Source organism: Vidua macroura, chromosome Z, assembly GCF_024509145.1.
Source record: "Vidua macroura isolate BioBank_ID:100142 chromosome Z, ASM2450914v1, whole genome shotgun sequence".
NCBI lineage: Eukaryota > Metazoa > Chordata > Aves > Passeriformes > Viduidae > Vidua > Vidua macroura.
The window spans coordinates 56,056,082-56,069,193 of NC_071611.1; the positions used below are offsets into that span (position 1 = coordinate 56,056,082).

General features: G+C 36.2%; 1 protein-coding gene across 4 annotated transcripts in view; it reads right to left on the reverse strand.

The window, feature by feature from the left end:
* Nucleotides 1-13: 13 nt before the first annotated feature.
* Nucleotides 14-13,112, reverse strand: part of SRFBP1 (serum response factor binding protein 1) — a 75,643-nt gene continuing 62,544 nt past the window's right edge. For all 4 annotated transcript variants that reach the window (XM_054003419.1, XM_054003421.1, XM_054003422.1 and 1 more), the window contains exons 5-8: nucleotides 3,566-3,647; nucleotides 1,965-2,679; nucleotides 1,519-1,556; nucleotides 14-799 (exon numbers count right to left, since the gene is read on the reverse strand). In XM_054003419.1, the coding sequence (XP_053859394.1) occupies nucleotides 609-799; nucleotides 1,519-1,556; nucleotides 1,965-2,679; nucleotides 3,566-3,647 (1,026 nt within the window). In that variant the 3' untranslated portion in view covers nucleotides 14-608. The remainder of the gene's footprint in view (nucleotides 800-1,518; nucleotides 1,557-1,964; nucleotides 2,680-3,565; nucleotides 3,648-13,112) is intronic.

Sequence of the window (13,112 nt, forward strand, 5' to 3'; positions counted from 1 at the left end):
ATAACTACCAGAACAAAGTATTAAAGACACCTCTTCATTTCTTCAAATTGGCAGTATAATCAGAGGACAGAGATCACAATTTAAAAGCACTGTATTTTATTCTCCCCAGAATTTTTCATATTATGCTTAAAACTGATTGACTTTTCCAGCTACCCAATACACTGATAAATTTTTGAAGTCTCTTCAAGTTCAAGAATCTTTAACTTTGTCTCAGTTGAGATGTGACAATATAGAACCTTTCTTTTGACAACCAAATTCTCATATAAAGTACATTTTTTTACATACAAAAAAATGCCTTCCAAACCCCCATCCAAAGAATCTGTACTATTCCTACAGGGCACAAATTATGTTCCTAAAAAACCCTTTATTCATGTTAGGGTATATTTCATGAATAGTGGCACTACATAATGGGATTTATGAACCAGCACCAAATGGCCATTATATTAATCAACAGACAGCACAAAGAATGAACGAAACAATCTTGACATTCTACGATGGTAAATAATAGTTGCAAATTTGTAGGTTGCAAAGGATATGGACAGTATAACAAAGATGTTCAAACAGCAGTTGCAAAAAAATTGTTTTCTGAACCTCCATTTACACATAGTCTAGTCATCAAATTTAATCTTTTTCCCTTGGAATGCTGTAATTTGAGACATTTGCTCTCTGCGTCTCCTGCTTGCTTCCCATGAAGGATGAAGAGGCTGCTCCAAAGATGCTTTATTATTGTTGCATTTAATACCCCCTGAAGCTTTTACAAATGGTTTCTTCTTGAGCTTTGTTTCATTTTTAAGAAAACCTGTGCAAGTACAAAACAAAACATTAACTACTTCAGGAACCTTTATAAAAGTATGCAAACTACCTTGGGATTGCAGATATTTTCAAAAATTTCATGAGCCATGGGGAACAGTCATCTGAATATTCACAGCAAGATTTCTTCATCTTGCAGCCTGATAAATTGCCACTCAGTAGACTGCAGATAGTTAAGATTTATTAATACTGACTACACTCTAAATTTGTGTAGACAAACATTCAACAGAATGTAAACTTTTTCTTCACAATAAACCAATTACTTACACAATGTAACTCAGTATGACTGGAATTATATCCTCAGTCTAATGAACTCCAAAATGGTACCACCGAATATAAACTGAATAAAATATTCCATATTCAGGAGCTATTGCAGAAATTACTTATGAGATAAGGTACTAGTTACATACAACAATCTGGTACCTTTACCTGTGCACAAGTAATACTAACTTCTTGACAGACAGAAAAGCACTTTCCAGTGTAAACATTATGTTAAGTATTTCTAATATGAGAAAATAGAAAATAGCAGACAATATCTACAGATTAAAATGAAAGCTGAACAGTTTTACCATTTTAACAACAAATGTTAAAATATGTGCCACAAACTTGAAAAGAAACAAATATATCCCATCATGAATAGACTGCAGAGGCAACAAAATTTCAAAATGTTTTTTCTCTCCTAATTTTACCAGGTTAAGTAATACATACCTGTTCTTTCCTTTTTGAGAGGCTGGTCTTTAGTATTTCTAAAAAAAAAAGATTTTTCAATAAAATTGTAAGATTACAAACACCTGTGAATAAAGAATCATCATCACCAAAACACTCATGGAATAACTTCAAACATAACATGCAAGCTTCTTCAATACTGCTCCATCCATGTTAATAAAGAAGTAGAAAGAGAAGTATCCAGAAGTGATTGAATTTGAGTGTAGATCTAGTTAGGAATCCTATGCATAAATCAATGCTACTGTATAAGAATATAAGACATTGTTTAGAAAGATTAAGAAGACTAGTGAGTAGTTTCTGTGAAAATGTTCTAAGGTTTAATGGGCTGAAATTCTCTTTATTTAGTAAGGATTAATAGAAATCACAACCCTTTCCACTGCCATGAAGGAGGGAATGAATGGAGAACATAACATGGGGAAAAGCTTTACCTTCTGTTCTGAGATTTCTGATTGGTGGTAGACAAAGAACTGCAGAACACTGACTCTAGCTTGCTTGCTTTTGCAAGTGGTTTTCTCTCTTCCATGATCAAATCTTGTGCTGTCCCAGACACTGTGCTCTTTTCTGTTTTCATTACATTTTTCTGAACACTACCCTTGTCTTTTATTGAAGAAAAATTATTAACTGCTGCTACTTTTTTCTTCTTTTTTACTTTTCCAATGAAGAAGTCATCATTGCTGTCACTGTCAGAGTCTGATGACTCATTATAAAACCTCTCTTCAGTACTATCATCAAAGTATTCCTTTTCATTGGGATGCTCTTGATCACTATCATCAATTATTTCTTTTATTTTATTTAATTTGTTCATACTCATATTTTCTTTCCTTTTTTGATAGTCAGGTTTCTTTTCTGTTTTGTTTTGAGTAACTGTTTGCATTTCTGGAGCACACACTCTCTCCACTTCCAGACTTTTCTGTTCAGATTCACTCTCACAGAGCTCTTCAACCACCTTGTCAGTTTCTACTTTCATGCCTGATTTTGTTTTGCTTTCACATCCTTGCTGATTTTGAGGCCGCTTATAAGTTTGGTCATCCAAGCTGTTATTGTAATTTTGTGCTGATTTAGGCTGTTCTTCTGACTGATCCTTTTTCATAGGAGTGTCTTTGTCTGGGTTCTTTCTTGCATCCTTAAACTCTTTAACAGCAGCTGTACAAGGGGCAGAAAAATATTTTGTTGCAGCTACATATGAATTTACGTAAGTTATTTTTATATAATAAAACATTTTTGTAATTTCTATGTATTGTATTGAGCATATTTTGAATGTCCTTATGAAGTATTTACCAAACACATGGGACAAGAGATACCTTAGAATACAGTATCAACAAAAGTGAAGGAAAAACCCTGAAAATATTATCAATAAATATACTATGAAATTTGGATTAAACCAGAACTTCTCATTCAAAAATAATCTGCAGCTGATAATCATGTTCACTTAGGGCACTACTTTGTGTGTAAAATTGCAAACTAATATTAATTAGTTCATATATAATTAAATGTGTATTTGATATGCTCTGTTATTAATGAAGTAACTTTGTGACATTATTACTAATAATTTATCCTTTTAAACATTAATTTTAGGTGGAAAATTCCAATTTCAAGAGAACAAGAGAAATCCTACATAACCAGGAAAGATACCCTAAGGATTCTGAGGACAGTTTTCAGGGAAAATTAAGAAAGTGATTTGTAAAACCTTTTAGATGCCTTTGAAAACCCAGTCGAAATGATCCATTTATGTTCCTTTTTAATTTAGAAACATTCCATTACATCTATTTGATTTTTAGAATTCCTGTTATAAGCTCTGTTTGTTCAACACCCTATATTAAATAAATGTCATATTGTATACTGTCACATATAAACCCATATAAATGGTTTGAAGATTATGGCTTGGTTCACTGCAGCTAGTTAGGCTAATTAGAGAAGCTTTTAGTTTTTGTGGGCTTTTTACTGTTGTTCATGTCAGAAATATACATTAACAAGGTAATAGACCAGTAAGCTATAGATAAAAAAAAAAAATCAATAAAATGTTTCATACCTTTAAGTTCAACAAATCTGGGCTTCAAGGTGGGATGTGTTGCAAGTCTTGCCATGGCTCGCTCAGCTGCAGTACAGTTTGGCTGCACAAGAAATATTCAAAGGCATGAAGTCAACAGAACAGTCAATCTACACAGGTGTGTGTCACTTATGCTACAACACATTCTAATGTGATTCTCACTAGGAACAAGAGGAAAGCTTATGACACTAACAAGTATTTTATTTTCCATGTATTACCATCATTCTAAATGCATTAAAATCTGGCTGCCTAAACACTGACAGAAACATGGCAGATGAACAACATGTGATATTTCTCAGGTACTGAATAGGGATAACATGATTTCTGTTTTCTTTAAAGCATAACAGACATATCATTCACTGATTTTATATTTACTATTTCATATAAGAGCAAAGAAAATTAATGAACTCACTGGATAAAGAACATCATACTGGTAGAAGGCATTCTGCTTGAAGGAATGCAACAGCTTGCAAGAATTACAGTATTGATCCCATAAAAGATGGCAAAATGACATAACATGACATTGAAGGAATACTACTGAAAACCAGTGGTAGGAAAACCACTGAAAGGCAAGGTCTAACTTGACCATAAAGACAAATAACCTTAAATTTGACGTGGTAGAATACTGGAACTCTGCAAACTCACTCAAACAAGAAATATGATCTTCTTGCTTAAATAAAAAAAAAAAAAAAAAAAAAAGAGAAAAGAAGGAACTGATTCTTTTCTGACTTCCTCTTTTTGCTACTGGAAATCACAGATATGACACATTGTAAAAGGTCTCATTTTCAGGTTCTTGTCATCACTCTGCTTGAAAAACAAAATGAATGGTATCTAAGACTTTTCCAAAGACAGCTGTCTTCTGTTCTGATTTTTTTAATGTGTGATTGTTTGTTTGTTTGTTTCCTTTTTTCTTATCTTCTTTTTTGAAAGGAGGAAAAGTAGCTCCAACAGATTTGTAAGACACACCTTTATCAGGAAGATTTCTTAAAGCCTGCAGTGGAATTCTCTGGAAGAGTGGAAAAGACATACAAAAGACATACCTTTTTCTCTTACTCCTGGTGGTATTGCAATGGATTTATATTCAAATTGTGTCTGTGATTTCAGTTTTGTGCTATGGAAATATCACAGCAGAAGCCACCAGAATCAACAGAGGATGATATTCATAAAGAACCAGACAAGTGCCCTGTGACCCAAACTAAGCTGATTTTGGTGCCATCAACTCAACAGAGCACGCTGCCTCTCCTGTCCTAAGCAATCACCACTGCAGATGGAGCCCAAGCCACAGGTGTTACCTGGTATATAACAATGAGTAGAAGTGGTACTGGCTCTCTCCTGGGATGGAGTTAACATGCTTCCTAGTAGACAAAATGGTGCTGTGCTTTGGATTTGTGACTAAAACATTTTAGAGCTGGTAACGCATCAGTGTTTTAGTTACTGCTGGGCAGTGTTTGCAAAGCATCAAGGCCTTCTCTGTTTCTTGCTCTGCCCCTACCATAGGTAAGGAACACCCCTGGTACAGCTGATCCACATGGACCAAAAGGATATCAAGTCCTTTTCAAGTCATGCTTAGCAATAAAAGCTTGAGGTAACAAAAAGGTATGGGGAGACGTTTGTGGTTATGACATTTATCTTCCCAAGTAGCCATTATATGAAGTGAAGCACTGCTCTCTGGGATGTGGCTAAAGATCTGTCTGCCGATGGGAAGTGCTGAATAAATTCCTTCTTCTCCTTTTCTTGCACATACAGCTTTGCTTTCTTCCTTGAACTGTCTTTATCTTAAGATAGAAGTTTTTCTGACTTCTGCACTTGGGATGCTCTCCCCATCCCACAGGGGTAGGGTGAGTGATCAGCTGCTGGGTGCTTAGTTGCTGGCTAGGGTCAAACCACCACGACACACACGATACCCAATACATCAGCAATTCACACTTAAAGCAGCTGACGTGATCCAGGTAAGATTGCTCAGTAGTGAATGTTACTTGTTTGCATGTCCATTTTCTTCCAGCAGAACGATGTGACTATAAACAGTTACATAGCCATTGCATAAAGAGAGATGAGACACTTCCCATGAGTCACTCTCAGTGCTGTGCTCTGAAGGAAACAGAGCAAAAGGCAGCACTACAAATACACCAGAGTCAGTATTTCTAAATGCAGAAACATTTAATTGGTTTGTCAGCCATAGATCTTCTTCCTCAACCAGTGGAAAGCAAATGCCATTTTGTAATTCTTTTGCCATAGTTTTAGAGCTTATAAAATATAACTCTGTGGTCAGCCATATTTCAAGTTTGAAGTGTAGAGCATCTGGGAATTCTAGTACTTTCCCCTCAAGTCTCTGCTACATTATTTCTTCAGGTCAAGAGAAACTGGAAAAATGTTCTCTCTGAAGACCGTCTACAAAACTATGAACACTGGCCAGAGGGGACAGGTCAAAAGATGGGTTCATTTCCAAGGGCCACAAACTGGCTTATTTCCAGGCTAGTTTAGCTCTAAGAACTTGAAATCTGAATTTTGATTCCCATGTGACAGTGCTGCATGCTGCCACCAGATTCTTAGGACAGAGAGCTCACATTTTTGAAGATCATATGGTATTTTCTTTGGAGATTTTCCTATAGCTGGAAAATCTATTTCTGAACTTAATTAATACACTTTTCCCCTCAGCTACTTCCTGTGGGTTTTGAAAGAATATACCATGACGTTCAGAAAGCAGCAGCAGCTTCTGTGCAACATCTGGTGTCTTTTAATTCAAGTATTTATAGAAAGGCTTTAAGCATATATAGGCCAATCCATATGGAATAACTACATTTTTTTCCTTGGAGCAAAATACTTCACAAACACTACTCACACTGATAGCCACCAGTTAACAAACACACAATACGATATTCACATTCTCTCAAATTTCTCATTTTTCTGTGTATGGGTTTTTTGGTTTTGCTTTGGTTTGGTTTTTTTTTTTTTTTTTTGGCACAGCCCATGCTCAATTTATTTTCCCTCAAGTATTTTCCAGTATATAAAACATTTTAGAAATACAGACAATACAGAAAAAAAACTTAACAAGGAAATGCCAACTGTCAAAGAAATGCCAACTGTCTTTACAATCAAGAACACTTTCCCCCCTTCTTGTATTATTTTGCACTACTTATTTTTTATGCAAGAATGTGCTAGTACTTTCTACAGGAACATTCTTCCTCCTTCAGTGTGCAACCGAGGCGCTGGGAAGTGAACAAAGCAACAGAGCAGTGTACAGTCACACTTTGCAGTGAGAAATTTTAGAGTTACTGTGCTGGTTGAGGCTGGGGTAGAGCTAATTTCCTTCACAGAGGCCAGTATGGCGCTGTGTTAGATTTGTGCTGAACACAGGGTTGATAATACAATGTTTTTGCTATTGCTCAGCAGGGCTTACACATAACCAAGACCTTTCCTGCTGTTTGTACTGCCACACTGGTGAGGAAGGCACGGGAGGTTAGAGGGAGACACAGCTGGGACAAGTGGCTCCAACTGACCAAAGGGATATTTCAGAGCATCTGACATCATAGTCAGTACATGACATGGGGGGTAAAAAGAGGAATGAAGGGGACATTTGGAGTGATGGTGTTTGTTTCGAAGTCACTGCCACATCTGATAGGGTCCTGCTCTCCTGGAGATGACTGAACCCCTGATTGGCATAGGAAGCCTGCATTCATTCCTTGTTTTGCTTTGCTATTGTGCACAGCTTTTGCTTTCTCTATTAAACTGTCTTTATCTCAGCTTGTGAATTTTATAGCTTTTATCCTTCCAATTCTCTCCCTGATCCTGCTGGTGCAGAAGTGAGTGAGCAGCTGCCTGGCACTTGCTGTTGGCTACAGTTAAACCACCTGAAGACAGTCTACTCTATCTTGGTAAATAATGCATTATTTCCGTAAATAATATAAAAAACATCTATTATCAAACACACATGTAAGCCCCACATAAGAGAGACAAACTTGGCAAATAGTGGCAATGACTGTGAAGAGAATGGGCATTACAAACTTCTGAAGATAAAAGCAGATTCACAATCCAAGTTTTGAGATTCACAATGCAAGTTTAGAAGCATATTCTGCTGTAAGGACAACTAGAGTTTAACCAGGTCGAGGATGCTACCAAACTGGTAATGCTTTGTGGCTCTGCATCGTCATTAGTCACTTATTTAAAACAATGACATTCAAATGGAGACAGTAAGACACCCCACTGGGAAGTAAGCAGTACATGGAAAAAACATGCTTTAGAAACCAACCTTGGAGAATGTCATACAAGTTTCTAAACTATCTAGAAGTGGAGTTTAATTTCATATGTTAACAGCACCCTGAATTTAAGAAGGAGGAAAAAAAAAAAAAAGTCCATACTAACTAGAGAAAGGATAGAAAAGGTAACACCCAATTCTGGGCCAAAGAAGATGTCATTGCAATACCCTTTCTTAGCAGCTTGGGAGAAGACCGCTCTATTAAAAAACAGCAAAAACCAACCAAACTAACAGAAAACCTGTTAATACACACATTCTTTACAAAACTCTAACTAGTTACAGCTGTCCTTCATAACAGCAGATGTAATTAATGTGAAATCACAGGGTGATTGAAGATGCCAAATCATGGCTGCCACCCAAGTCTATACCATGACCTCATACTACTTTGGAACAAGACTTTTAACAAGAAAGAAGTTACTTTCTGACTGTGAAACTTAGACTTGCTTTATGTCTAAGGCATACAGCATGTGATTTGTGGCCTCAGACATGGTGAAGATTTTGGTATGGGAAGCAACTGTTTAATGGTATCACTCATGGCAGCATTGCTATCTCAGGTCCTGACAGCAAGGGGTTGGTAGTTGATTGTGTCTCACATTAATGATGACAAATGATGACAAATCTGCCAAAACCTCTCACTTTTATAATAATCTACTACTTTGTTTTCACTCAAGCTTTAACTATTTTCAACATAACACCAAAATGATCGTACAGGTGTTACAAAGTAGCAGTTATAAAAGCTTAATAGCATGACAGATGAAAAGTTCTTAAGGAAATCAATTCTTTATGGATCTCAGGAAATTGTCCAAGTTTCAGTAGATTTTTTTTTAATTGGACAATATACAGTTTTTAAAGTAGGCTGATGAAAAATTTTCATTAGAAGATAAAAAAAAGTCTTAACAGATCTAAAACCTTTGCAAAAACTCATCACGACAATATTCTGTGATAGAACTACAGAATTAAAACTGAACAATTTCTTACAAAACATCAAGATACACAAGAAAACTTGCTTATTATTCTTTTCAATGCTTGCCACAGCTTATATTAATTTACATTGTTTTCTTTTATCATGGTAATTCAAGCATGGAAGTATTTGGATATTTACTTTATTTATCTTGAAAACCATGGTGGGCCAACATCGGCTGGGTGCTAGGTGACCAGTGAGCTGTTTTCATTGCTCCCCTTCTCAGCAGAACAAGGGAGAGAAATACAATGAAAGATTCATGGAAAGATTCATGGGTTGAGATATGGACAGGCAGAGATCACTAACCAAGTACCACAATGGGCAAAACAGACTCAGCTTGGGGAAGTAATAATTTATTGCCCATGATATAAGAATAGGGTAACGAGATCTAAAAATTAAATCTTAAACACCTTCTCTCCACTCCTCCCTTCTTTCCAGGCTCAATTTCACTTGCCATTTTCTCTACCTCCTCCACCCCAGTGGCACAGGGAGATAGGGAATGGGGGGCCTTTCACACATTGTCACTGCTGCACCCTCCTCAGCTCCAGTGCCTGAAGCACCTCCTCCCCTTCTTCTTCATGGCTATTTCTCCCATATATTCTCCTCTCTTCCCTGTTTGCAATTGCTCCTGTGCATTCCCCCCCCCATTCCTTTTTAACTCTGTTATCCCAGAGGTGCTGCCACCATCACTGAAGGGCTCAGCCTTGGCCAGTGGTGGGTCCATCCTGGAGCTGGATGGCATTAGCTCCATCAGACACAGGGCAAGCTTCTGGCCCCTTCTCACAGAAGCCAGCCCTATAGCCCACCCATTTACCAGAATCTTGCCATGCAAAGAACATTATGAAGAACATTATGAAACTGAAGACATGGTAATATGCACAATTGTTTTGCTCATATGTAAAACTGCACAGAGTAGAAGGCAGAAGTCTTGAAAATCTATCTGAGCTTGGGCTGCCAGCAGCAGCACTGACTCAACTCATCACTGCCTACCACAGACTCTTGAATCCAGCACCAGAGAACAGCATGAGAGTCTTCTAAATACTATCAAGGTACTTACACTTGCTGTAATTTTATTTGAATGTCTGGACCAAATAGATTTGGGACAGACATTCATTTGGTCCAACAGAATGTCTTTTCCCAATAAATTTGTTCACTTCAATTCATTTTTTTCCACATTAAGTTTGTCTTGTCTTGTTTTTTGGTTTGTCTTTTATCAAAAAGAAGTCTGATGTATAAACATGTTTCTATCATTCCTCCTCTTCTTTTAAAATAAGATTCCAAATAGTTAATTGATTCAAACAAAAATAGATTATTTGCTGTTATTTACTATGATAAAAAGTACCTACTATCTAAGCATTTTAAGATGTTCACATGTTAATATGAGTATTAATGGGTCAACAGAGTTCCTTTGGACTAACCTGTCACAATTAATTGAGGCAGGCAAAGAAGTGTGAAGTAAATGCTTATTTTTCAGATTCAGAAATGGTCAAAGAAAAGTGTAGTCTTTCATCCCAAACTACCAGAGTGATCTACAGCAGAGCTTGGCATAAACCCCAGACCTGCCCAAGTACAAATTATGTACTTAATCTTCTACACTTCTTTCCTTTTTCCCTTTATGCAAAAAAACAATTCCTATGATTTTTTCAATAAATAAAAGTCAGAAGAAAAAAGTCAAGATTAAAGTAGGCATGGATTCTTGATTATTTCCTTATGGAGAACAGGGTCAACTCTAGGTGTAAGTAGAAACAGCAAGATTGTGAGAAAATTAAAATGCTTCTAACTCATATTCATTTTTTCCAAGGCTAGTAAGGCTATGTGTCTATAATCATCTCAATTTGGCATCCCACACAAATAATGCTCACATTAAAAAAACAAACAAACAACTTCTTAAGGTTATGAAAGAGTAGATAAAGTGAGCTCTGTGACAACTCCTCCCTGAGTTGTGATGATCTAATTCTTACTAACACTGAAACCACTGCTAGCGTTTAATAAAACCTAGGAGAATGCTGATTATTTTATGCTGTAGAAAACTGTGGACAAATTCCAAGTGGAAAACAGTTGTGAAGGGAGCACTCCCTAAGTTAGAGTCTAAAAAAATTACATAATTTAAATTGTACATCCAGGACAATCGACTAGGATAAAATTCATGCAGTTCTGACTTATACAAATGTAAAATCAAATACGCAAAGTATAGCAGTATAAAATCTACAAGTTTTTGCTTTTTTAAAATACATAGCTTTCTATAAATACATGCCTTTCATATATTTTGACATTTGAACAATTGAGGCACAGTACTGCTATACAATATGGCACCTTGCCAAAATGCATGAACAATTTTGGGAGAGAGCACAGATGGAACAAAAAAACCCCCACCCAAACCCCACATAAGAAAACCATGCAAACATTCCAACCCAAAAAGGCAAGAGACAATCATACTGAGAGATTAAACTGTAAAGCAAAGTAAAATGAAATAGAGGCTCTGAAAGAAAATATGTACTTCAGGGGGAATAGAAATAAAATACATCTTGGAAACAGGCAGTAGCTGTGAGAAAGAGAAAGTTCTTTGCCACAAAATTCACATAGTCTTAAGAGAAGAAAATGAAATTTGGAGAAAACATCATCAACAAATTACTTGGACACCAACTATGTATCAGATCTGAAACCACAACTGACTTCCACAAAAAAGTGAAGTTGAGATAATTTCTTGTAATTTGCCATCTTGAATGAGGGTCTGAAAAAGTAAAACAGGCAGTTGTTTATTAACTCTGAATAGAGAGTTAAGCTAGATAACATAAAATAAATCTGAAAGAACAATTTTTTTAGAAAAATATTTAAAATTTATTATTTATATTTATTTGTTATAGAAAAGAGAGCAGAAACACAAAGGACAGCAACAACACTCAGGCAGTGCTGTAAACACATCAGCAAACAGTTCTCTGACTTCACTTTAACCTGAATGCATCTGAACTCCCATGAGTCAGCTGTGTACCACGTGCTTGTCCAAAGATTGAGTGGAGCTCATGGTAGCAACTAAAATGGTGATACAGGGATGAGCTCTGTATTATTAAAACTGTTATAATGAACCACAAAGTTCAAAATATTCTATCTTGGACGAACCAAAGAAGTTTCAGAACTGAGATATTCGTAACTCTCCCTATGACATCAATATGCTGACAAAACTCTGTATCCAACTATAAGGGATGTAATCTTGAGATATCCTTAAAATATTTCACTTTAAAACAGATGCTCAAACCTCAAACCATTCAGATGCAGCCTGATACTGCACTGTAAGTAAAAGCACATATGAACTTAAGTTTATAGCAGAGAAAGTAGACATACTTGAGCTCTTCAAATTTAAAACAGATGTAATGCTTTAAAACTAGCTAACATTTCAAAAACAAGTGCCACTTTAATCAGGTATGTTTCAGATAATTTATAACATAAAGGAAAAAAGTTATCCCTGTGGACAAACCTTGTCTTGCTCAGACCTTTCCATTTCCAAGTACTACCACCAGGGAGTACGCCTATATATGACTAAAGTATTGTCAAATTAATGTCTTCAGATAAAACTCTCAGGAGAGACGTACTTCTGTTCAAAGCACTGCTGAAGGAACTAAGAGAGAGGGAATTGGAGGTACAGATGACTTAAAAGACTTCACAAGCACTGCACACAAGAACCAGGGTTAGGCCATGTAATAATATGCTACTCAAGACAGCATTTCTTGGCATACCACATGGCAATTTGCGTGCATGATTGAAAACAGATTTTTTTTTTAATATATATGTCTTTCAGACTTTTTCAGAAAAAGACAATGGAAATACAAGTTCAGTTTACTGAAAAACTATTAAAACATCAGAGATAAACATGCCAGTTCTCTGGCACCAGAATGTAGATTTTCCATCATGAAGTCTATTGACTTAATGCTTTTGAGACCTACTCTAAGATAAATACATGTCAGATACACATGTAATTCCTGGTATTACTTCAGCATATCAGCAGAGAATGGATGTAAAATGGATGGCAATCCTGGGTGTTCACATTTTGTAGCTGGTATTTCACTATATGGTACACAGAACCTTTATGCTTAGAGGCTCTCTGGCACCTTCTAGGCTATTACATTATTATTACTTAACTCTGGCATGCTGTTTCCCTAGTGCAACCACTGAACCACTCCAATCATTTGGCAGTTATTTGAATTTCAAACCCAAGAAAAAACAGATCATCACCACTAGAAATTTAATGTCATTATATTTCCATTAAGTCACTAGTTACCTCCAGTTTCCAATACTTTGTCTTACTTACCAATATTGCCAGA